A 26070-nucleotide genomic window follows, 5' to 3' on the forward strand; every position below is an offset into this window, starting at 1 on the left:
GACACCCTTAGGTCTGCCCGGGGCACTGCTGGGTTTCCATCAATACTGAAATTCATGCTCAGTGAACAGCTGTTGAAGAAATACATGAGTCTCCCAGAAGGACAGCAAGGACTGCAGGCAAGGACTCTAACTCTTCACCAAATCCATCTCTTCTTTCTTTTTTCTGAATCTGCTGGTAGAACACATTCCCCAGCCTCCCCTACAACTAGGTATGGAGTAGAAACCACTCCAGGTGCTCAGTCTCCCACCACACAGTCCTCCAAGCCCTGCCATCTAAATGAGCACGCAGTCTAGGAAGACAGGAGTGGAGCCACAGTCCTCAGTCTCTTTTGGATGACAGCCACAGGATGATCAGTGACACGTGTTTCAGGTTTACATAACCAAGAAGTAAATTTCTATCATAGCTGAGTTATGGCAGCCAATATTTAACTAATAGAAAGTTAATGATCCTCCCGTAACTCACATCAAGAGATGTGGGTATCACAATGACATGCTGGCGTTGGAGTCTACTGTGAGATCACTTCATATTCTGCTGGGACTAGGGATGTCACATGACCTATACAAGTCATCATGAAAGTGCACAGCTTTGTACCAGGCTTGGGCATCATATGGTCTCAGATATTGGAGTTACCGCAGTCACTGCTGGCCTCACTGCAGCTGACCTAAAAAGATACCCCTACAAAGAGTCCTGGCATCCGACCCCCTGACAACCGACCCCTGGCTTCATTTCCCAACCTCACAGTGAGATTTTAGGTTGGTCACTGGCTTGCTTTTCACCAGTGTAATCTGGAGTCTTCGGGGATGGGGGTTCTTCCTAGGATCCTTGGAACCCCAGGCTTTGGTGGTTTTCATCAGACATCTCATTCCTGTGCCAATACAACTCCAGAACAGTGGATCTCAGACTTGGGAAGGACTTTCCGACTCACTGAGCCAATTCTTCTACTTGGTACAGAACCCCCAGCACCACGTCCTGAGGAAGCCCCATCCCACCTTTGTCGGACATTTTCAGTGACAGGGTCCGTGACGGCCAAGACCCTTTGGTGGGCCTCCCAGATGTCCCCATTACCTGGCTCTGCCATCTGTGCCACAGTCCTTCAGCAATCAACCGAAGCCCCCACCTCTGAGAGCCTTTCCCTGAGGACTCTAGAGCCCTCTGAGCTCTGGGCAAGGGCATCGGGGACCATGAAGCGGGGTGCTGGGGCCCAAGCACACAGGGCTCAGACTCTCCACCTGAGAGTGCTGCTCCTGTTCATTTCTCTACCCCTCACTTCATTTCCTTGGTATAAAACGCCTTGTGAAGATGGCCCTCCCCTCCTATTCTCTCACCTCGGGCGGCAGATCTCTATCTCAAGGGCCCCAGGGATGTGGGAGCCAGACAGCAAACAGGATACTGCATTACACGCCTGTGGCTCAGATATCTGATCTGACGGCCACGGCAGGGCTGGGCTCGCAAGACGGCTTGCCATCTTCCCTGTTTCCACGGCCATCAGGCTGACCCCGGCCTTCATAGTTCCTTCTGCTCAGCACAAGCCCTGAGCTGCTGCCTGACCAGCTGCTAGGCTGCTCTGATGTGGCAGAAGGGGAAGGAATTCAAAATTTGAAAGACGTGGGGTCAAATATCAATTCTGCCCCTTAACTGAACAGTGGACAGGCTGCCAGGTCTCCTCTGGAGCCTCAATTTCTCCCTCTGTAAAATGGAAACACCTATACTGGCTCCCCACGGGGCTGCATCAGAATTAAAAGACAAAGCCCAGCCCACACACCCTAAGGGAGACTCAAGGCAAACTGCTCGTGGGGTGTGCGGATGTCACCCGGAGCACCGGCATTTCTTCTGTGAGCCATCGACCACTCTCTTTGACCAGAGCCCTGAAGGCAGCTCCTTTACTGCCAAGTCTCAGAGGCGAGTCGGCAGACCAGGCCTGGGAGCACAGATGCACTCAGCAACCGGCACTGAGGGGTCTCGGGAGCCCACCGTAGTCAGGCTCCGCGCAGCTCTGTCCCATGGCTGAAGGCCTAACAAAAATGATCGTGACTCTTCACCTCTAATGCTCTGGGCTTGGTAAGTGCCAGGAGCGCTCATGCAGGGAACCTGATTGCTCCTCAGCGGGCAGCCCACCAGGGAGGCCAGGGCCATCATGTGATGATTCCCATTTTCCACAGGAGCCAGTGGCCTTAGTGAGACAGGAGAAGAGCTGAAGGCCATACCACTAGCAAGTAGCCTCCGCACACCTTGTGGGTGCCACTAGCCCATGCCGCCTTCCTAAACCCCACACTGGACAAGACACCACACCATCCATGCCAAGTTCAGGTGAGGGCAGCCTCTTTCAGGATGGTCCTGGGGAGAGGCTTCTGGGAATGGACCACATCTGCTCCTCGACCGACCTCCGCTAGTCCGTCAAACACCTGCAGAGTGAGCCAGCACCGCCCTGTGTGCTTGCTTTCCTTAGGCAAGGAGGGGGAGCGGGTGGGAACACTGCTCAGGAGATGTCTGAGCCCCGGGTCAGCCCTGCAAGAGCATGGGACAACCGCCAGGGACGTCCGCAGGTCATGTGGAGAAAGGGCACAGCTCCACGTCCAGAAGATGTTCCGCCCCGCTGGACTGTGAATGAAGCTCTTGCACAAGACACGGCTGGGCCTGTAAACACGTCATGCACCTGGGAACCTGCAGGAGCTGGGTGGGACTCAGCTCAGCCACAGGCCCTGCCCTGGAAGCCCAACCACCAAGAAGTCCTGGGCTCCGGGGGTGCACCCCTGAGTGGGAGCCCGAGACTCCTATCTCGAGCGGGGTCTGACAGTCCCTCTGTGGCCCGAGCACTCATCTCCATGCAGCCACACTGTCTGCGCCTGGGTCTCTTCCCCCGTGCTGAGGCTGTCAGTCTTGCCTCCTGACACCCTGACTCCTCCTTCCGCACCTTCCACTCCTCACAACCACCTTTTCCGTCTTGTCCTTTTGTCCCTCCTTCAGCACTCTCGACCCCTGTGTAGGAACCTCCTGGTCAGTGCTGCACATCACAGCCGGGGGGACTCTGCCACAGCACATGGGCTGCCCCGGCTCCCTCAGGACCTCCCGCGGGGGCTGCCAGGCAGCTGGGTTTGGGAAAGGAGCCCTCTTGCCTCTCCATGCTCTGAGGGCAGGGAACAAGAGAGCCAAGGGATGTCCCCTTTCCCACCTCCACAGCCCATAAATTAGCCCCCGCTCCCCCTGAAGCATGAGGAAGAAGCCCCTGTGCTGCCTCAGGCTTGGCCCCGTGTGCAGCTGGCTGCTGAGACGGTGAGGTCTGCGTCCCACTGGAGGTGCCTCCCCTGGGTGGGACTGGGGCTCTGGCATCTCCTTGTATGCAGGGCCCTGCTTTGGGGCTCCCTGGGTTTCCCAGTTGGAGACGTCAGAAGCCAGTCCAGGACCCAGACCCCGGACCCGTCTCCACTGCAGCTTCCTATGGCTGATGTCTCTCATCCCTTTTTGCCCCTGACACCGCCACCTCCCTAGATTGGGTTCCCAACTCTCTAGAAGGGTGTGGATGTCAGTCCTGTGACCCTGAAGGGGAGGCTATGGGGAACAGGAGGCAGGACCACACCCCTCAGCCTTAACAGATCTAGAGGCAGATGCAGGGGGAGGCTGGGGAGAGGCCACTGTCCTCACTGGTGGTGAAAAGCTGCAGGGGTGGGCGAGCATGTGGGGGCTCCAGCCTCCTGGGGCCCCTGTTTCTGTTTGGGTTTCCTGCCCACAGTGACACTGCTGCAAGTCCCTGTTCCCATGTGCCCTGGCACCACCCCACAACCCCACTGGACAACCTCATCACATCCACCCACGACTGACAGAGGCCACTGTGCGACAGCTGTCAGGGATGCCCTGCTAATAGACCCCACCAGCAGATAAACAGGGCGCCCTGGAAGGAGTGGCCTTTAGGGTGCCAGAGTGGAGGTCGGCATGGAGCTTGCCTGAGAGGAGAACCCAGGTGATGGGCGGGACATTCTGAGATGTGACAATTTCCCCAGGAGCAGCCGTCTCCCAGGGCTGCTGTCATGGCCACCACACGCAGGCTCCAAACAACAGAAACCACTCTCCCCTCCTTGTGGAGACCCAAGTCCCAAGCCTGGGGTGGGCAGGCTGGCTGCTCCTGTGGCACGGGCCACCTGAGTTCCTTGGCTGGCAATGCCTCCCTCCCTCCCTCTCTGCCTTAGGCCACCTCCTCCTGCTCACTCTGTCTCCTCTCCTAAGGGCATTCTCTTTGGGTGTGGATCCACTCTATTCCAGGAGGACCTCATCTCAGGACTGAGAACTTCTGCAAAGACCCTTTTTGCAAGTAAAGTCACATGTGCAGAGTCCGGGATTTGGACTGAATGTGGGTGTATGTTTGGGGGGCTGCACGAGGTTTGCCTGCTCTGAGCAGAGTGTGAGTGGAGTGACAGCCAGGGACAAGGTCACGCAGGTGCACCCAGGCGTCTGGAGATCCAGCGGGGGCCTTGATGGCAACACACCCAGACCAAGACTGAGCCAGGCTGGCAGGGGGAGCGCTGGGTCCCCTGAAGTGGGTTCTGTTGGCCACTACCGAGGCGGGAAATATCATGGGGAAGCTGCCGGTCCCCTCAACTCAGGAGAAGCCAGTACTGAGTCCAAGCAGAGAACACACTGCCTGTGACTGGGGCTGGGCTGTGCTTTGCAGGCCTGGGGGCAGCACAGAGCTGGTGACCAGGCTTCCCGTGCCCTCTGGAAAGCATTCTGCAACAGGAAGCACGTGGCGCTCTGAGCAAGGGCACCAGCAGGCGCTCCCTGGAGAGGGACGCGGGAACGAGGAACACAGGCACAGGCGCTCCAGTGTCGCCTGCTGTGTGACGTGGCCAGACTGCAGTGAGGCTGGAGGCCGGAAAATCCCCCACGTACAGCCTAGGCTGAGGATGAAGTAAGTGTCCCTTCTGAGGAGACCAGGGGACATTACTAAACTGTGTCTCTGGTCTGCTTCCCTGAGCCAGGTACAGCAGCGAGCACATCAGCCCTTGCTGGAGTGGACGCCGAAGGATGGCTGTAACCAGCTCAGTGGCCTGGCTAGAAGTCACCTCACTGGCTTTGGACACATTTATAAAGAATGGGGAAATGAGCAAACTTTGTGTCTCAAAGGGGACACCGATGTCATACCAGGACCCCAACTTTACCCAAAGGCAACAGAGAGGGGAACGCTCCACTCCACAGGGTCTAAGGATGCTCAGCTGCCCAGAGCACCTGCCTCCACCCTGACAACCAGCCATTTCAGGTCCAGGACCCAGGAACGTCCAGACAAGCAAAGCAGGGACCTCCAGGAGGAGGAGAGTGCCCAACACATGGGCATCAGCCGACACGGGCCTCAGTCGGGAAAAAGTCTCCTTCTGATCAAAAGACTAATAAGAGTGGGATCTGACCTGGAGAGCAAGGCAGGACTAGGGCTGCACATAAAACCAAAATAGCCCATTAAAACCCAAATTTCAGATAAATAACTAATCATTTTAAACATGAGTAGATCCCAAACATTGCATTGGCACAAACTTATGCTAAAAATATGTTCCACTGTTTGACAATCAAATTTAACTGGGCAACCTGTACTTTTTTGTCTGCTAAATGGGGAAACCTTAGAACCCCGATGTGTCCCAACAGGAGCAGAACTTACCTGATGGCTTCTGCAATTCGAGTGCTCTCCTTCCGCCGGTCACTGGACAGCCGGCCAATCAGGTAGGAGTAGTCCAGGCCACTGCAGAACACGCTCCCCACCGCGCTGAGCAGCAGCAGCTTGCTGTCGTCCGTGGCCGCGTTGCACAGTGCTCGCCGGACCTCCTTCATGATCTGCGGGCAGAGGTGAAGGGGCAGGGATGAGCGTCTGCCCTGGAAGCCGGACGCCAGGCCCTGAGGCCAGAGGTGAGCAAACTGCTCTGCCAGTGCAGGGAGTCTGCCCTGAACACAAGCAAGCGCCCACACCGAGGAAGGGAATGCTTATCAGACCCAAGCCTCCCGACACCGTTCCTGAAGCACGCAGAGGAGTTAATAAGGAGCCTGTGGTCACTGGCTCAGACCGGGGAGACGGGCCGGGTGCCGGGCAATCCCTGGTAAATCTCTACAAATCCTCTTGTGCCATTTGCTAGTTGAGCCGTTTACAGGTGTGGAAAAATAGCTGCCTGCAGCCCAGGTGAGGTCGGCAGCCTCTCTCCACGGCTCAGTTCAGTTGGACTCTTGTCCGTCCTGAGTTCAGCCCAGACCCTCACAGTGCCTGTTGGTGGCTCATGGCAAACAGGCTTTGGCATCAGAGCTAGACCTGGGTTCAAGTCCTACAGAGTAAGAAAACCTGTTGGGAGCCGTGGCTCTGCCATGTCCCAGGGACGTGACCTGAGACACACTGAGAGCACTTGGTTCCTCTTCCATGGGGAGGACCACAGCACCCACTTTCAAGGACCAGAGTGAGGACTGAAGGAAGCAGAAGATGCTCTGGCCACCTGCAGGCTCCATTCCTAGGAGGGATGGTGAATTCTAGACCAAGAGCCTTCCGTTCCTCCCCTTCATGCCACTAAAGGGGTACTGCTTGCCCAGCTAGGCTGTGATTTTAATACGGACAAGAATGACGGCTCGCTCACTCCCACCATATTCTCAGAGCCTAGTATGATACCTGGCATACTGGGGGCACTCAATCATTGCTTGCTTCATTACATAGCAATTCTCGCACAGCACCTTCCTCCAACCCCCAAAGAAAAAGATCCAGGTTGCTCTCGCACATCAGGAAGCCCTGAACACAGGTGAGGCTGCCTCTCGAGGCAACTGTCATCGCGGTCTGGATGTGAGGTGTCCCCAAGAGCTCATGTGTGAGACAATGCAAGAAGGTTTAGAGGAGAGATACCTGGGTCATGAAAGCTCGACCCACTCAGTGAAATAATCCCCTGATGGGGATAACTGAGTGATAACTGAAGGTGGTAGGGTGTGGCTGGAGGAGGTGGGATTTGGGGGCATGTCTTTGGGGTATATATTTGGGATCTGGTAAGCGCAGTCTCTCTGCTTCCTGATCATCATGTGAGCGACTTCCCTGCACCACCCTCTTCCACCATGACGTTCTGCCTCACCTCGAGCCCCAAGGAATGGAGCCGACTGTCTATGAATAGACACTCCTGAAACTGTGAGTCCCTAAATAAACTTTTCCTCCTCTAAAATCATTCTGGTCGGGTCTTTTAGTCACACCAGTGAAAAAGCTGACTTTGGCCCTCTGGCTAACGCCCTCCAAGGAACAGCCGTCTGGCTTTTGGAGCAGTCGGGTATGAGCTCTGCAGAGCACAGGGGAGAGCAGAGCTTATGGTGCAGCCAGACTCGGAAGCTGACCCCTGCCACATGCATGCTGGCCACAGAGGCCAGAGCGTCATCCGAGACTCAGAGTCTGGACTCTGGGTCAACTGACCCCAGCAGCCCTTCACACTTTCTGACTCCTTCCAGTCCCACTCCTGCAGCAGACGTGTCCACCCCACATACACCATTCTTCTTGGGCACCCAGGAGTTTGGGGTGAGTTCACACGGTCGTGTGGCCAGGCTGCTAGAGTCCTAGATGTGGAGACAGACAGCTGTGCTGATCCACTCCACCACTAACCAGCACAGCCTCTCTGCCACCTGTTCCCCTCCCCACAGTCAAAGACGTGGCTCAAACAAATAATTCATCTCGGCTATAGGAAAAATCTCCCATGAGAAACTGAAACTCCAAGCCTGCTCTGCATGTGGATCTGAAGTGCTGAGTTATCATATGCACACAGGAGGGAGATCTCCACCTCAGAAAAATTAACATGAAACTGGACTCGGCTGGCGACAACGCTGAGGTATCCCATCAAAACGAATGTCAGAGTCCTCTGGAGAGAACAGAGACCGGGACTGCATGAGGACTGTCCCAGGAAAACAGTCCCTGCCGAGGCTGAGCTCACGACCCCGGATCCCACAGCACACAAGTCTGCACTCTGCGGACGGGAAGACGACTGTAAGTGACAGCGACCTAAAAGAGACGACAACTGAAAACACTGGAAATAAGAAGGGAGAGGAAGGACACACGAGAACCACAGAGAAGGAAGAGAAGATCGTGGGAAACCAGCTTTAAGGAGTAAAAGCTTCTCACAGTGACAAACTGAAGGAGTGAAGGGAGGGCAAGTGACCCGAGACCTGACGTCACCATCCAGCGCCTAGAGCACAGGAGCCAGGGGCAAGACGTCACGGGAGGGTCACGCCCAGCGTGACAGGCCCAGGAGACTTGAGACCAGGCTGCAGGGTTCTCTCAGGAGGTCACAGAGGACAGGGCAGAGGCAGGATCCAAAGAAGAAAAGCGGGAGCAAACCCCGGCACCGCTGCACTCCCGCCCAGAGGCTGGCGGGAGGGTCCGTTTCCCTGCCTTCTCCAGCAACCAGAGGCGGCTGCACTGGCTCAGGCCCTGCCTCTTCCCCAGAGCCAGCCACGGGCAGCAGGGTCCTGCTCACGTTCCCTCCTGGCACTTCTGGGAGAGCGGCTCCTCTGCCTCCCTCTTGTACAGTGAAGGGCCCTCGATGGCACTGGGCCCTCCAGGAAATCCAGGTAATCCTGCTCCCTTCAGCTCAGTGCAGCTGATGAGCAGCCTCAGTTCCCTCTGAGACCTTGATTCCCCGCCATGTAACCGAAGGCCCAGGGCGTGAGGACTGGGCATTTCTGGGGAAACGGTATCAGTCTACCGGACACAGACCTCAATTCTGAAATTCAGGAGCTGCGGAAAGTTAAGCAGAAGAAAGAACGATGAAGGGAGAGTGGGTCTTCATGACATCGCAGACAAAACGAAGCTTTCGTGTATCCATAGGTAAGAGAGCTTCCCTCCCTCCCCAGGGCCAACGTTGGACAGGAGGCCCAAGTCCAGGGAGGTCACACAGCGTCATTTTGAAGGTGCACAGAAAGAACGTCCGTCAGGCTCTCCACCCAGCGCCAGCGCCACTCAAGGGCAGGGGTGAGGAGGAGGCCGTTTCAGTCCAAGGCTTCGCCTCTGAGACACACACACCACACACCCCAAACTGTAAGGGATGTCCTTCAAGAGGAAAAGTAGGTGCCGAAAGAAACGCTGACGTGCAGAACAGCAAAGAAACCCACGTGGGAACCCACACAGAGCCATGCTGCAGCTTGGATCTGGGCCGTCCCCAGAGGCTCCAGAGTTACAGGCTGGCTCCCCGGGAGGTGGCGGAATCCTTAGGAGGTGGGGCCTAGTGGAAGGAGGTTGTGTCCCTGGGCGGGGAGGGGACAGTGTGACCCTGGCCCCTTCTTTTCTCTTTTTGCTTCCTGAGTGCCTTGAAGCCAACGGGCTTCTTCTGCCGCGTGCTCCTCACCACGGTCAAGGCTGCCTCACCAGCGGCTTGACAGCAACCAAGCACTGAAGGCCCTGCCGCCAACCCCAACCACCTTCCACCGTCCCAGTGACAATCACAACACTGATACGGATTAACTCGAGGTGGCGGCAATGCTACTGTGTGAGAAACCAGGGAATGTCCAGGGAGGGGGTGCCGAGGTCGATGCTTAAGAGTGGTGTGGAGGGGTGATCCCATCTCGATGTCACTATGTGTGTAGAGAATTTTTAGATAATGGAATTACAGTGAAGGGGGATAAACTGAAGAAATCTCAGTCACTCAGTTGAGGAAGGAGTTCGGGAAGTTAGGGAAGGAGAAACTCTAAGTGGCAACAGGAATCAAGCCACGGAGCTCACCTGCATGAGCTTCCCGTCTCAGGGAAAACAGCATGGGACAGGCTTTCCTGGGGTCATTAGTAATCATTCAACAGGCGCGACTGGAGGGTCTTGGGGTGATACTCTGAGAGCTTTGTTTTTTAAATTGTACTTTTAAAGGAACCCCACTTATTAAGCACCTAGAATTCCAGGAACTGCATCAGGAAATTGCCACCTGATACAGTATCACAAGCAAATTCTGCAAGGTAGAAAACAGCATCTCAATCTCGCAGGTGAGGCAATGAAGATTCAGAGAGGTGAAGAAAATTGTCCAAGGCACACCAGCACTAAGAGCAGGACTATAATCCAAATTCAGACCCACACCCTTAAATGGCTGTATTTTAATGGGAAAGACAGGGATGACTTAAATGGCTGTATTTTAATGGGAAAGATAGGGATGACTTAAATGGATGTATTTTAATGAGAAAGGTAGGGCCAGGTAGCAATCTGAATCAAGACTCTCCAGGCCCCAGCTCCGCTGGAAGGACAGGAGGAGCACATTCCTTGCTAATAGGGTGTAAGCCACAGATGTTCATTTTGAACATCAAAAAAGTAAGCAGGCCACTCTCTTGCAGTTCCTTTAATCCATCTGCCTCCAGAAATAGGCACGCTCTCACCTACGTATGAACTCAGTTTTTCTCAGAGGCCAATACAGGAAAACCCTGCTGCAAAGCTATGGACTGCAATTCCATCGTGACTCAGAGGGACCTCTGCTAGGGCCACACTTACCAGTCAGTCTGTAAAAACAAGGCAAAACAGCTGCGTCCTTATGAATTAACTGAAAGTGGTGTGTGTTTTACTGACACGACGGAGTACGAGACCAGCAGTTGCGCCTCATTAGCGCACCTTCCCTTTGCTCTTCTTGTGCTGAGAACTCAACGTGGACCCATGGCTGACGTTCCACTTTCTTGAAGGACTCCAAATTTTATAGAGTAACTGCTGTGTTTAAAGTGAAGTGTTCTAGAATTCCTCCACTCCTTTGCCTTCTGATGCACAATGTGCTGCTCCTGTGGAGCGTGCTCCTCCAAGGTCACTGTCGGTCCCCTCAGAGCCTCCGCTGTGTGACTGGACGATGGTCGTGGATGGCCTTGTACTTGGAAGTCCTAAACGTCTCCTCTGCATTTCCTGTCCATGCTCTGCCCTTCTTAGGTGCCGCCTGCACCTGCTGTGAGCGTCTGCAGAGAGAGCCCACTTCCCCGGCATGACTTCCAGCTTCAGATCAGCCATGGGTTTGGAACCAGACACCGAGTACAGGGGTAGAACCAGGGTTCCTTCTGCCGAGGATCCAGTCACCCCAGGACCATCTCAAAAGCAAGCCGCCACGAGGGACCTCCCCAAATCCCCAGCTAGCTACAGTCTCTCATGAGCCCCTGCAGAATGTGCACATTCTCGCCTTCTCTGCTTTCTGTGTGACCGAGACCCCTGTGATGGTCCACATCTGAGATGGGCCTCATGGACCCCTCGCCTGGTCTTCACGCCCTATGCAATCCCCTACCCTTGAGTGAGGACCAGACCTCGCAATCTGCTTCTATTCCAAAGCAATGGGATGTCACTTTCAAGAGAGGGTGAGGTGACCAAAAGACCACAGCTCTGTCTGGGCCACCTTCTCTTGCTGTCTCTTTTGGAGCACTGGCTCTGGAGGAAGTGGGCTTCCATACCAGGAGCAACCCTGGGGCCTACAAGGCAGGGAACAGATGTCTCTGGTCAGTGAAGACTGAGGCTTGTCAAAAAGACACATTGGTGATCTCCAATGAGACTACGACCCCAGCCAACACCTTTACTACCACCTGTGGGGGACTGGGAGCCCGAGGCACCCAGCTAAGCCACACCCAGATTCCCAACCCACAGAAATGTGAGATAATAAATGCACTGTTTTCAGGTGGGGAGTTTAGGGTAACTGACACAATCCCATAAAAGCTATAATGGTGCTTCACTCGTCTATATATACCTCACGGCCCTTAGTTCAGAACCCTTCACATGATGGGATTTAACAAGTGCTTATTGAATTAAAAGAATGTGCAGTTTTTACCCTGTTACAGTTTGGAGCTGAAATCTCCCTCAAAGGCTCACGTGTGAAAGGCTTGGTCCCTGGCGGTGTCACTACTGGGATGTGATAGAAACTTCAGGAGGCGGGGCCTTGTTGGAAGAGGTGGGTCACTGCCGGCATGCCTTTGAAGGATATATTTTGTCTCTGGACCTTTTCTTGCTCTCTATCTCTGTTTCTAGATGCCACGAGACAAACATCTTTCCTCTACCACATCCTTCTGCCATGACGCTCTGCCTCACCACAGACGCAGAAACAGTGCAGAGCCTCTGAAACAGAACCCAAATAAACCTTCCTTCTTCTTTTTTTTTTTGATTCACGTGATTTATTTATTTATTTATTTATTTATTTATTTATTTAGTCGTACATGACAGCAGAATGCATTTTGACATATAGTACATACATGGAATGTACATACATCAATCATGAGGTCTATTCTATTCTGCTGCCCTTCCTATCCTCCCTCCTCCTCCCCTCCTCTCCCATCCTTTCTCTCTATCCAATCCAACGTGACACATTTTTTTTCTTTTTCTCATCACAACATCATACATGATTTCTGTATAACAATGAGGCTCTCCTTCCATCTTCCAGGCAACTCCCCTTCTCCCTCTTTTTCCCTCCCACCTCTCTTCCCTATTTAGTGGTAGTCTTCTTCTCATACTCTTCCTCCCTATCCCATTTTGAGTCACCCCCCTTATATCAAAGAAGACATTCAGTATTTGTTTTTTAGGGACTGGCTAACTTCACTTAGCCACTTAATCTGCTCTAATGCCATCCATTTGCCTGCAAATGCCATGTGGCATTTATACACAATGGAATATTACTCAGCACTAAAAAAAAAATCTTCCTTCTTTTAAGTTGTTTTTCTCAGGTATTCTGTCACAGTGACAGAAAGCTGAGAGACACAGATAATTGGTACCAAGCAGTGGGGTCACTGTTGTTAGCATACCTGACCATGTGGTTCAGAAGCCTTTGGAGTTGGTTTAGGAGATAAGCTTAGAAATGTTTGGGGAAGCAGGCTAGACAAAAGCTAAGAATGTTGTAAGCAGAGCTTATCAGGCAATGGAGACCAGAATGCTCACAGGAATATGGACAAAAAAGATCATGCTGATGAGGTTTCAGATGGAAATCAGGACTCCACTGGAAATTGCTAAGAGGCCACACACGTTAGTTCCAGTAAGGTGCTTGTCTATATTTTGTCCATGCCCTGAGACTTTGTGTGGAGGCTGAGTTTAAATATGGTGGATGAATCAATCTGGTGGAGAAAATTTCACAGCAGCACAACATTCAGACTGTGGCATGGGTCTTGTTGGCTGCTTTTAGTCAGATGATTTTAGTCAGCTTTTCTATCACAGTGACCAAAATACCTGACAAGAATATCTCAGAGGAGGGAAAGTTTATTTGGAGCTTGTGGTTTCAGAGGTCTCGGTCCACAGACGGCTACTTCCAATGTTCTTGGCCCAAGGTGAGGCAGCACATCTTGGGGGAAGGGACCAATAAAGGAAAGCTGCTCAGCTCATGGTGGGGTGGAAGGGGCCACAGGGAAAACACACCCTTCCAGGTCACACCCCCAGTGACCCATGTCCTCCAGCCATGCCCCACCTGCCTACAGTTATCACCTACTGCAGCCCATTCAGACTGGGATGGATTGATTAGGTGACAGCTCTCATAACCCAATCATTTTTCCTCTGAATGTTCCTGTGTCGACAGGTGCTTCTGGGGGATATCTCATATTTGAACCATAACACACATATGCAGTGAGAATTAGGAAAACAAAGGACAGCAGAAAAATTTGAGCTGTAGTTTAACCAGGAAGGAAGTAGTTAAAATATGGTCAAGAAAGTGTGGTTGCTGAAGAAAGAAGCCAGAACTTCACACTGGGACAACGGGAAAAAAGCTTTTGTGGCTTCTTAAGAACTGACCAGATTCCACCCTACAACCTCAAGGACATAAAAGTGTAAATTCCTTGGAAGGACTGCTTTGAAAAGACTGCGCTGGCTCACCCTGCTCCCACAGGCTGCCTAGGAAGCTGTTTCCCCAGGACTCACTTCACTGTGCTCGACCATCAAGGCCCTCAGCGGCTGCTCGGCTGCGGTGCCAGTAAGCCCAGCTACTTCTCCCACCGGCAGCAGATGGTGGCATGGTCCACGTGGTGCTGGTTTTGCACACACACGGAATGCAAGGTTGTGTGGTCACAGAAGGTTCTGACCAGATTTCAAAGATGGGTTGCCTCAAAATCTTGTTAACACGTCCAGTAATGCATGAATTTCACCTGATATCAGACATACAGCTAGGAAAAGAATTTCAACTGTGACGGTGACAGTGGTCTCCTTCCAGGTTCTCTACTAATGAGCAAGTGGATCCTGCTGATGACCAGTCAGTGGCCTCTGTTTTATCTTAACGAGAACTGGAGCATTTGCTGGATACCCCCATGTACCAGGAGCCTCTTTGCACACGTCATCTCTAAGCTCACAAGGAAGGTCCTGGGGGACTTCCATGAATGAGGAGGTTCAGAGAGGCAGAACAACTTCCCAAGGTAACACAGTGGCAAGCTGGTGGAGTAGATTCAAACTCAGGCCTATCAGACTCCAGAACCTCCTCTGGCAACTTTACCCAGTTGGCCAGCTCACCCAGAGGCCATCCACTGCGGGTGAGAGCCCGGAAATTATGGGATCGACAGCTCTTGCCCCTTCCCTGCCATCTGAAACGGCCAGTGCTGAGGAGGAATGGAATTCCTGATTAACCACACCCATGGCTCAGCAGGTGAGGACCCGTGCACCTCAGATCAGTCAAGCACAGGTGGTCTTCGATTTCAGGGGTGAGTGGAAAACACGAAGCGGCACCGAAGAGGGAAGGAACTGGCATGTGTCTGCTCTATCGATTTCTAGAAGGAAAACGCTGTGTCTTTTAAAGTATGCTTTTAAAAAGTAGTAAAAAAATCCAAGAACTGGTCTCATGCGGATGCTTCATGATGAGCTTAAAATAACAGGGTTTTGGGGGTATGAACAATGCAAAGCCCCAATGGGTAAAGCCCGCCCTCTGGACTCCTGTGATCCCACACAGAGGTCTACAGGGGAGAGGACCTGGGGATGCTTCTGCTAAAGGTGGAGGAGGAGAGACCCCCAAACTCCAGGCCTAGTAAAAGGGAAGCCAGCCTTTACCAAGGGTTGCCCCACAGCCCACAGCATCAGCTGGCTCCTCTCTCACAGTCTGTCAATCACCCCAGACTCTTAGGCCCACAGTCCCACAAAAGAACCACAGTCTCTGTAAATCATAAGGATAAGACATGTGACCACAGGGTTGAGGACACAGCACCACACCCCATTCCACTTCCAGGGCTCCCTGAGGGTACTGAATCCACCAAGCAATGCCAGCTTGGTGAGTGGCCACCCCTCAGCCATGTCCCCCAAGGCCCACTCTGTGGCAACCCCCACCCTGTTCCCACAGGGTACTGCGAGGATGGGAAAGGAGGTCTGGAATGACGTCCCCGCCTGCCCACCCCTCCAGCCACGGCCCTTACCTCCGGGGTCAGCGCGTTGTTGTCTGAGGTCTGGCTGGATAACAGGATGTGTGTGAAGCCCTCCTCCTTCCGCACCACGATGTCTCGAAACCGACAGTTGCTCTCGTTCTGCCGGACACTGTACCTGAGCCTCTTGTCAAAGACATAATCCTTTTCTGTCTCCAGCTTCCTCTTCATGGGGCTGTGCAGGCTCAGCCCCCCGTTGGTCAGTGCAGAACCTTCCAAATCAGAAGCACAAAGTGAGAAACTGACGTCAACCACAATCCCCCAGGAGTGCGAGCAGAGAGCACCTGGGTTTTCTGTGGAGAGGCCAGCCGCACCTGGGACACTTGTGCACGCTCTGTTCTGGGAGTAGAGACTGGGGCTAAATGCTGTCTCTCCAAATTCAGAGCAGGATCCAGCTGCATGGTCCTGAGCCCCTCTTTAGCACGCCGGCCAGTGAGCAACAGGGAACCCACTGGCCACTGGGAAGGTAGCCCTGTCCAAGGATGGACACCTCTGACAAAGGTGAGAACAGGAACAACACAAGCTGCCGGACTTGGTCCAACCTGAGCTATGTCCTGAGCTTTATGCCCTTCGATAGAGAGCCAGGAATGGGGTCTTGAGGCCCCAGTGCTTCCCGGGGGCTGCCCTGAGCTGAGGAGGGGGAGGGCCAGGCAGGCAGGGTCCTCACGTCTGCCCTCTCCTCTTCTGAATCAACACAGCGGCTGTGCACTTCACAAACAGCCAGAGTGCCCTGGATGAAAGTCTGAAAGCAAACAGCAAAGGGCAGGACGTGGATGTGAGAGTCCCCAGGCTATCTAGGAGCTGCAAGGAGCTCTGGGGCATCCCGGGAGAGCAATCCAGGCCCACCCCAAACCTCCACCCGAAGCCCACATGGGAAGAGGCTCAAAGAGTATTTTTAAAACACTTCCCAATCAAGGGGAAGAAGGAGAGAGAGAGAGAGGTGACTGTTGATCCCAAGGAATTAAGAGGATAACATGAGAAATACCGTGAACTTCCACCCATGCATTCCACGGGTTAGATGAGATGCACCAACTCCTCGAAAGACACAAACTCCCAACATACACACGAGGGGAAGCACATGGTTTCAACAGGACTTTATTAAATAAACTGAAGCCATCAGTCATCTTCTAAAGGAGAGTGCACTAGCCCAAGTGAGTCCTTCAGACATTTATGGAGGAAATCATACCAATCCTCCATGGTCCATTCCAGAACACAGAATCCAAGGAACACTTCCCAACTCATCCCCGGGGCTGCCACTAGTCCACTACCAAAACCAGATGAAGATGTCCTGAGAAAACGACCACGGACCAATGTGTCTCATGAACACGGATGCGAAAGGGTCCCACAAAATATCAGCAAACCAATGCTAGCAAGGTGTACGCAAGCTGGATCAACAGTTGGACATCAACCTACACAGTCTACCACATCAGAGGGCTAAAGAAGAAAAATTATATCATTGCATCGACTGATGCAAAAAAACACATCTGACCAAATCCAATACAAGGTGCTTCCCCGCTTATAAAACTCCTCCTGCTGGCACCACACCCAGTTGTGGGAAACTATGGGCCTCCTCCTTAAGGTGGGAAGCTAGGAGAGAATGTCCTCTCTCAACATCACCTTGGAAGTCCTGGCTAGTGCACAGGACCAAAAAAAGGAAGTGAAACATTATAGGATCAAGAAGGCAGAAACGAAATGACTTTCATTTGCAAATGGCAAGACTGTTTATGTAGAAAGTACCAAAGAATAAAAGGGGGGGAACCCCAATCACCACCATTCCTGGAACCAACAGGCAAATTCAGAAGGGTCCTGACATAGAAGGTTAATGTGCAAGTCGTTACTTTTCCACATGCTAGCAAAGAACAACTGGAACTTGACATTTAAAAAACAGTGTTATTTACAACAGCACCCAGAATATGAAATATTTAGGTACAAATGTAATAAAATATGTACAAGAACTATAGGTGGAAAACTACAAAACTCTAAAAAGAAAAATCAAAGAAGATCTAAATAAATCCAGGGATATTCTGTGTCCATGAATGTGAGTACCCCAAATTTTAAGATGTCAGTTCTGCCCCACTTGATCTATAGGTTCAATGCAATCCCAGTCAAAATCCCATAAGCTACTCTATACGTATTGTCAAACTAGTCCTAAATGATATTTAGGAAGGGAGAAGATCTGGAATAACCAAGACAATACTGAAGAGTTAGAACGAAGCTGGAGGATTCTCACAACCCACTGTGGAGAGTTAACACAAAGCCACAGTGCAGCACAGGAGAGAGGATGGAGTGGGGACCAACCCACCAGGACAGAGACCCTAGAAACAGGCCCAGGCCAAGGCAGGGGGGCGATCCTGATGCAGGAGCGAAGACGCTTTAGTGCAGAAAGGACAGACTTTTCCAACAAATGGTACTAAAACTGATGGGTGTGCGTTTGCAAAAGAAGAAAATGACCTTAACAGGACTTGACGCCTTTCTCAACCTGGACCCCAGACATAAGTGTAATGAAAAACTGTAAACTCTGAGAAGGTAAAAGGATGAAACCCAAGCAACTTTGGGTTTGGCAGTGAGTTTTTAGATACAGGAACAAACACAAGTTCCATGAAATAAGAAATTCATAAGTTGAGCGTTAAAATTAAAAATGCCAGTTCCTGGAAGATCATTGCTAAAGTCTGTTACTGAGTGGAATTATTTTGCAAATATGGACCTGACACATTTTTGTATCCAAAAATGTCAAAGGACTCTTAAAAAGCAACAGTAAGAAAACTAACAACCCACTGACCAATGGGCAAAAGGTCTGCGGCGCCGCCAGAGGAGCCAGGCAGGTGGCAGGCAGGCCGCGCAGCAGGCACCATCCAGTCATGAGGGAATTAAGGCAAAGAAATGTCAGCCAGAGGACCTGCGCATACCCCAGGTCAGCCGGGAGACCCCCTATGTGTACCCCAGGTCAGCCGGGAGACCCCCCTATGCGTACACCAGGTCAGCCGGGAGACCCCCCCACACACATACACCAGGTCAGCCAGGAGACCCCCCACGCCTACAGCAGGTCAGCTGGGAGACCCCCCATGTGTACACCAGGTCAGCTGGGAGACCCCTACATGTACCCCAGGTTAGCCAGCATCCAAAAGACTAACAGTACCAAGTGCGAATGGGGACAGAGAGCCACAGGGAGTCACCTCACTGCCGACGGGAACACGAAATGGGAGAGCCCTATGTTAAGAGGTTGGGTCTTCTCTTGAAAGGCTGAACGCAGCCTCAGCACAGGACACAGCAATCACCACTTGTAGATATTCATGGGCCCAGATGTTTGGGAATCTTACAGCCACGAAACAGTAACAAAACCAACCAAAAAAATGCAGCTTTATTCACAACCACCCCAGACTGCAAGTAACCAATATGTCCTTTAATAGGGGAGAGAATATGCAAATATAATGGAAAAGCACTCCGTGACAAAAAGAAATCGGCCAGCAAGCCACAATATGATGAGTGAATTTTCAATGTACATCCAGGTAAAAGAAGTCAGTCTGAAACTCCAACTGAATGGTGTTCTAGGAATGATGAAACTGTAAATCTGCAAAAAGATCAGTGGTTGCTAGCGGTTCAGAACAAGGGGAGGGTTGAGTGGGTAAAGCAGAGGGGATTTTTAGAGCAGGGAAAAAATTCTGGATGACACTGAAATGGAGACCACCAGACAGAAGGTGTTTGCCAAAAACCAAAAACTTTGTAGCCCGAGCGCAAACTTCAAGCATACACATTTGCAATGTCACTTAGGAGGCTGCGGGATCCTGCAGAGAACGCAGAACGTGGCAGAGAACCCAGCTGTGCTGTGTATGTGTGAAACCACCTCGCTGGAGGCTGGGGAGCAAGGTGCTGACACTGGCGGCCTGAGGAATGAGTGGAGCCCACAAGACGAAGGGGAAATGAGCCTCCAGATGAGCCCCGTACTCCAACCCATACGGCCGCTGCCAGAGGCCAGGGTTCACGATTCCCATCCTACTGGTCCAGGTAGACGACGACCGGACAGTTCAGCTAATGAACTGCAGATGGGGGAACAAGGTCTTCACCAGGGTGGAGTTCACAAAGAAGCAAAGCAGGAGGCCAGAATGATCCACAGGGCACTGGGTGAGAGTGGCAGATGTCGCGAGCAAACTAGAGTAACTCAGGAAGGGAGGTCGTGCACACAACCACCTGTACGTGAGCGTATGGCCACACTGCACCCCCTCACTCTCAGTGGAGGGCCCAGAACCAGTGACATCCCAACCTCGACGGCACAAGTGGGCCTCCAAGCTGGGCTCCCCCCCCAGGGCACCCTGGCAAAGTGGCTGGCTCCAGGGCCAGAGCAGGAAGCACCCAAGACACAGTGCCAGAGCAGAAGCAAGACTCAAACAACAAAACCACCCCCGCAACACCGAGAGGGACACCAGGCCAGAAAACCATCACACAAACCCCAGTGGAGGGACACCCGATGGATGCCTGGGCAGCCCTCCTCAAGCCCCTCAGGCCATCAAGAAGAACCGTGTGAGAACGTCAGAGCCAGGAAGTTCACGGGGACGCGACACCTGCGTGCACGGTACCCAGCACACTGGACGGGGTTCTGGGACAGCCTCAGCTCCAGAGTGGAGGCTCTAGGAAGTGCAGGTGGCTCCTACCGACAAGTTTGCTATTCCTGCTCCTTGGCCACGGTGCCAGGCTAAGATGGTAAGATGCAAACAGAGGCCCGGTGGGGGCACAGGAACTCAGCCAGCTCTCCAATCTTTCTGTAATTCTAAAACTATTTAAAAAGTAGAGTTTATCTTAAAGGGTATATTTTCCAAATTAAGCTCATTACAGAGCAGCACTTCCCGGGTAATTCTGGCAGGCTTGAGAACTTCCCCAGCGGTTCTGACACTTGGTGTGCGTCAGGGTCACCCTCGATGCTTGGGCAGCCCTAGGGCCAGGCACTAAGAACCAGGCTCCAGACAGCCCAGGGATTCTTCCGCCACCATCACTGTCACCAGGAGCCACTCTGGGGCCAGGTGTGGCAGTTTTCCTCTAGCCCTGTGTGCTGAGGAAGATCTGAAAATCTCACTGATGTGTCAGCCTTCCTGCCAGGTGGGAGCCGGGGACTGCTTCCTGTAGGGGGACGTGACCTCTCCAGGCCTTGCAGACTGCGGGGAGGGTGTGAGGAAGCTCAGAGGAGCCCTTCCTATGTGCTCTCTGTGGCTGGGATGGGAAAGAAGTCACCCACAAGCAGCAGCTGAGTGCCAGACCCAGGCTCCAGGGGCGGGCTCCGTGTTCTGATCCTCAAGGTGGAGGATCAAATAGGCTGCCGTGTTTAACAAACCCACATGCAGTCTACAGTGAGTCAGTGGGGGCTCTGATTTGCTCTCTCACCATCACGGCCCACTAAGCACAGGGTCTGGCAGTACCTGCAGCTAGTGTGAGTCTTTCTCTAAACAACGTCGGGTCTTCAGGGAACAGCCCCGGGACACCCACACCCTACTCCTCACAATACCTCAGGCACCTGGAAGCCATGGGAGGTGCTGTCCAGACCCAGAGCCCCAAGTCACCCTCTGGGTGGGCCCAGAGGCTTCTCCTCACTTGCTTTTAGCCAAAGGGCTGAGAAGCAACAGGGCTCAGACTGTGAATTGGCACTGGGGGTCTTGGCGTCACAGGCACTGCTGGGCGCTGGGCACTGCTGGGCGCTGGGCACTGGGCCCCTTGCGGGACTGTCCCCAGGAGGTGAGCTGCCTCAGACCACATAGACCCTGTGGGCACCAGCGCTGCAGGGCACAGCAGAGGTGCCGCGTCCCCGCAGCTTCTGTGAAGCCACCTCATTTTGTACTTTTCCATTACTCAAAGCAACTGGGCTTTGTCAAATCAAGATGCAGCTCCTGCCACCCGGGGGGACAGTAGGGGACTTCAGGAGTGAACACTGTGTTTAATTAAAAGGCTCCTGTCCAGGGAGCAGTCTCTTCAGGGTGAACTTTGGACCCTGGGTGACAGGGCAGGGCTTCCTGACCCCACTGGGCACAGTCTCCGCAGCAGCCTGGGCAGAACCGTGCCACGGCCCTGTTTGCAGTGGTTCCGTGAGAGAGCTGCCCAAGGCCACCTGGACCTGCCAAGAAGTCAGAGCTCGGAGCGTGGAACCTCTCTACTTCCAGGCCGGAGAGGCTGCCTCCCAGCTGACCCACAGTGTCACCACGTGAGGGAAGGAGACTCGGGCACCCTGTTCTGAGCAGCTCTGCAGCACTCAACAGTCCTGTGGAGCGGCCACTGTGGGTCCACTTCACAGATAAAACAAGCGAACAACTCACTGGGTGCCGCACAGCTTCTGAATGGGAGGAGGACTGAGGCTGGCCGTCCATCGTATCCATTCGTTTGAAATCTAACTACGGGCCAGCTGCCCTCCAGGTGGTGGGGTTCCAGCACCGAGAGGGAAAGGCTGCTGCCCTGGTCAGCCTGCTCCGGTGGGCATGGGGGTGAACAGTGACTAACACCTAAAATCACAGATCAGAACACGACAGGTGGGCTGGGCTAGGGCTCTTATAGAGACCTTGCTTTGCACATGTGAGGCACTGCGTCTGGTCCTCAGCACCACATAAAAACAAACAAATAAAAGAGTTAAGATATTGTGTCCACCCACAACTAAAAAAAATATTAAAAAAAAAAAAGGTTATAGCTGGGCACAGTGGCACACGCCTGTAATCCCAGAGGCTCTGGAGGCTGAGGCAGGAGGACGCCAAGTTCAAAGACAGACTCAGCAAAAGTGAGGCACTCAGTAACTCAGTGAGACCTGTCTCTGAATAAAATACAAAATGGAGCTGGGGATGTGGCTCAGTGGTTGAGTGCCCCTGAGTTCAATCTCAAAAAATAAATAAATAAATAAATAAATAAAAATTAAAAAAAAAAAAACCCAAGGTGTATTTGACAAGTAGACCCTACTTATCAAAGTCCATGACCTTCCCATTGGAGCACAGGGTGAAGTAGTCCCCAGAGACGAGGGTCCTGGGATCCCCTGACCCAGTAACCCACAAAACCATCCAAGGACAGCAGACCTGCCATTCCTTCAGGACTCTGAGCTCGTAGGCTGATGTCACCTTGGGAGGATGCTGGGCCAAGAAGGGCAAAGAGCCTTCTGGGTGCTTGGACCCCGTCATGTGGCCAAGCCACTCATGACTTAGAAACCTCCTCCAGGAGATGCAGGGGAATGTGTCCAGGAGATGCAGGGAAATGTGTCCTGCAGATGCAGGGGAATGTGTCCTGCAGACTGCAGCCCCATGTGCCGTCAAGAGGCCCCCCCCCGCCACCGGGCCTCGTGCCTCTGAGACTGCACCAAGCTGGCAGCGAGGCGCCTTGGGACAGAACATCCTGGAAGTGCCAGGTGCAGGCTCTGCGGTCACACCCATGGGAACCCCAGCCCTGAGCTTGCTACCTGGGAGGAATCGGGAGGCCACCGAGCCCCACGTCCTCACCTGCAGTTCACAGGACCCACTCTGCAGGGCTGTTTTGAACTTGTTCAATCGAAGAGCTGACAGCAGGGTGACTCTGCTCATGCTAGGAACCCCCACGCTGCTGAGAGGTGGCAAGGAGGGATGCCAAGACAAGCTAGCCAGCAGCCCCCCACCCTGCCTCGCAGTCCCCCGCAAAGCCCAGCCTGAAGATGGGCGTCCCCGCCCCTGAGGAGTCCAGGAAGCCCAATGGAGGGGCACCAGCACCACCTGCAATGCAAACCCCACATTCCCTCTCGAGGGCTGCAGGGCTGGGCAACCTGGGGGGCTCTACTGTCCCACCTGAGGAACGGGAGGCGCCATTCCTGCCTGGAGGACTGTCGGCAAGTACGGGAAAGGAGACGCAGGCCGCGTGTCCAGGGTTGGAATCCCACCACGCCAGCCTCCTCCCCGCTTCCCTCCAGGCCTCTCTTCAAAGTACGAGGAGTCTTCCACCCACTGTGCTCCCACACGGAGGGCGGAGAGAGCCGAGGAGGGAGGCTGGCTCCCAGAGGAGATCATCACCTCTGGGCACAAGAGGCAGAGCATCCTCAGGCACAGCCACCAAGGCCAGGCGCAGGGAGGGGGCAGCGGGGGCTGAGGAAGGGACAGGACTGAGTGTCTTCCCTGTAGCACTGCAGGACGGGAGGGGGCCCAGGCTCCGGGCTGTTGGCCAAGGGATGAGCGGGCCCCTCCCACCCCTCCAGGCCCCAATTGCCTAGCACCAGCCGAGCGATCCGAGATTGGGGGGGGCTGCACCCCGTCAAGGACTTGGGGAGTATTCTGAATGCTCAAAGTGCTAGACACAAGAAAGATGCATTTAAATAAACAAGAATCTCTCCAACAAAAGCAGAAATAAAGGAAATAAAGACAGTGAGCAGGAGAAAGAACTAATTAAAAATCAAAGAGGGAAAAATACTGTGTATCACAAATTAAGGACTAACATCCCCGGATCGTAAAGAGCTTTCACACACTGGAGATGAAAAGACCAAAAAGCCCTCAAACAAAAGACACAAACAATCCACAAACATTACATCAATATGGTCCTTGAATATAAAAAATCAAAAAAACTTCAACTTCACTCAAAGGAGTAATGCAAATTAAAATTTGTAATAAAAGAAATGAAGAATTAAAACTGCACTGAAAACTCTACCTCTTGACATCATCCTCTGCTCGAGAGCATTCAGGGAGTCAGGTAGTCTCCAGATAGTGAGTGGGGTGAAAAGCAGTACCCTCTGAAGAAAAACCGGCAAGAGCTGACAGAATTGTCTCTGCACTTTCTCTACTAGTCAATAAACTCACCACAAACATGCTACCTCCAAGTGAGCAAAAACGTACATGCATGAGATTATTGTTTACAGCATTATTTGTTATTGCAAATACTGGAAACTACCTAAATATCCAAGCACAGATTGGTGGAATAAACTAATGTGTGTCCACATAGTGGAACATACAGTATGAACCTATAAAAAGAGGAAGAGAACCATCTCTATGAACTAACAGGGAATAATTTCCAAACATATTTTCAAGTGAAGAAAAGAAACGCCACAAATATTTTGTCTTTAGTATAAGAAGGATGGGAAATGAACACAGATAAATCTGCTTACTTTTACAAAAATAAACACAGGAAAAATAAATCAGAAAACAATGGCATTGGTTATTGACATGTGGTTGACAGGAGACCAGAGGAGAGGTGGGGAAGGTGTGGCACTTTGTTGAATAGATCTTTTTGATTTTGGGGAAGTATGTTAAAATGCATTAAGGTATAAAATAAAATCAATGAAGACGGAGGAAAATAAATTAAATATAAAGAAATAAATGTAATCATATTTCAAATGAATAATATAGCCACTCTGAGGTGGGAACAGAATTAACACAGATAACTTTTGGATGCACTATTATGAGTATAAGCCATTGAATAAATCTTGAACTTTTCTTAGTGGGCTTGCTTTTCAGAGTAGTAAGAGTGGAGCAATTCTAAAATTATTTTAGGACTAGTATAGGCTGAGAAATAAGTAAATACATGAGGTGGAGAAACAGAATATTTTTAGCCTTTCCTTTCTTCACTGAAAATATGTTTGGAAATTACCCCCTATTATTTCATAAAGATAGTTCTCTTCCTTTCTTAGAGGTGCATAATACTCTACTATCTGGACACACTTTAATTTATTCCACAAATCTGTGGTTGCACATTTAGGCAGTTTCCAGTATTTGCAATAACAAATAATGAAAGAAGGGACATATGAAGGTAGGATGGAGGAAGACAAGAAGAATCCGGTGGGGCGGGGATGGAGCTGCAGCATCTGTACAAACTCCTGGACGGAGATGCACCTCTCTTCAGTCTGCTGCTGGGAGGGCTTAGAAGAAATGAAACCCCGTAGGATCAGCACACCTGGATCCCACATGTTGGTTTTCTCAATAATGATCCCCGGAAACCAGAGGAGAGAGCGGGCTGCCTTAGGGCCAGACAGACAAGGCACAGGTTGGTCTAGAACATCTTACTGTGCCTGGAAGGAAGGAGCTCCTCCAAAGAATAACCAGACAGGGAAAAGGACCAATGAGGCGGCTCTTAAGGACACTCCTCCTGGCAGCCAAACCTCGGCGAATCTGAACATGAAAATAAGCAGCAACAATCATGGATTCTAAACAATCGCATGAAATAAATGGCGATGACAGAGATGACTCATAATGGATGGACGGACGGATGCGGTGGGTGGTACACGGACAGGCTGGGTGAGGGATAAAGAACAACACTGAAGACATCAAATATTTCACTGGAGACGCATAACCTACATCTGATCTTGAAGAAACCAAACTGAGCAACACTCAGTGAAATAACTGGTGTATATTCTTCAAAAAGGAAAGCCATTAAAGAAAATGCACAACGGAGGAGCCACTCCAGGGACAAGTCGACCAGACAGACAAGAAGGCACCATCACTACCTAAGACACCCAGGGGTACTCGGGAAAATTAGAACATGGACTATATAGATGAGATCAATATTGCAGCAATGTGAAATATCCAGAATTCACAACTGCACTGTGTTCACTGCAGAACATTATTTTCTTAAAAATATCCACACTCAATATTAAGGGGGAAAAGAGGGATAATATATGAAATCTATCATCAGATAGTTCATAAAATAATAATTTGTATATCATTCATATAATCTTTTGTATATGTGTAGGTCTCTCTCTCTATAATTATCTATGTACATGTAGGTACACACAAAGAGAAAGACAACAAACATGGCAAAATGATTAAGCCAGTGAATTGGATGGCAAAGTAGCAGGATATACATTTAACACCCATAAATCA

The 26070-nt window shown here is 51.9% G+C and overlaps 1 protein-coding gene across 1 annotated transcript in view; it reads right to left on the reverse strand.

Annotated features, from left to right (window-relative positions):
• Window positions 1-26070, reverse strand: part of Cdyl2 (chromodomain Y like 2) — a 162483-nt gene that overhangs the window by 12789 nt on the left and 123624 nt on the right. Inside the window, exons 3-4 of the mRNA XM_046434719.2 lie at window positions 15281-15498; window positions 5640-5812 (exon numbers count right to left, since the gene is read on the reverse strand). Coding sequence (XP_046290675.1) covers window positions 5640-5812; window positions 15281-15498 — 391 coding nt within the window. The remainder of the gene's footprint in view (window positions 1-5639; window positions 5813-15280; window positions 15499-26070) is intronic.

This window comes from Marmota monax, unplaced genomic scaffold (assembly GCF_021218885.2).
Source record: "Marmota monax isolate L192 unplaced genomic scaffold, Marmota_monax_Labrador192_F-V1.1 WCK01_AAM20220418_F8-fsc00024, whole genome shotgun sequence".
Classification (NCBI taxonomy): domain Eukaryota; kingdom Metazoa; phylum Chordata; class Mammalia; order Rodentia; family Sciuridae; genus Marmota; species Marmota monax.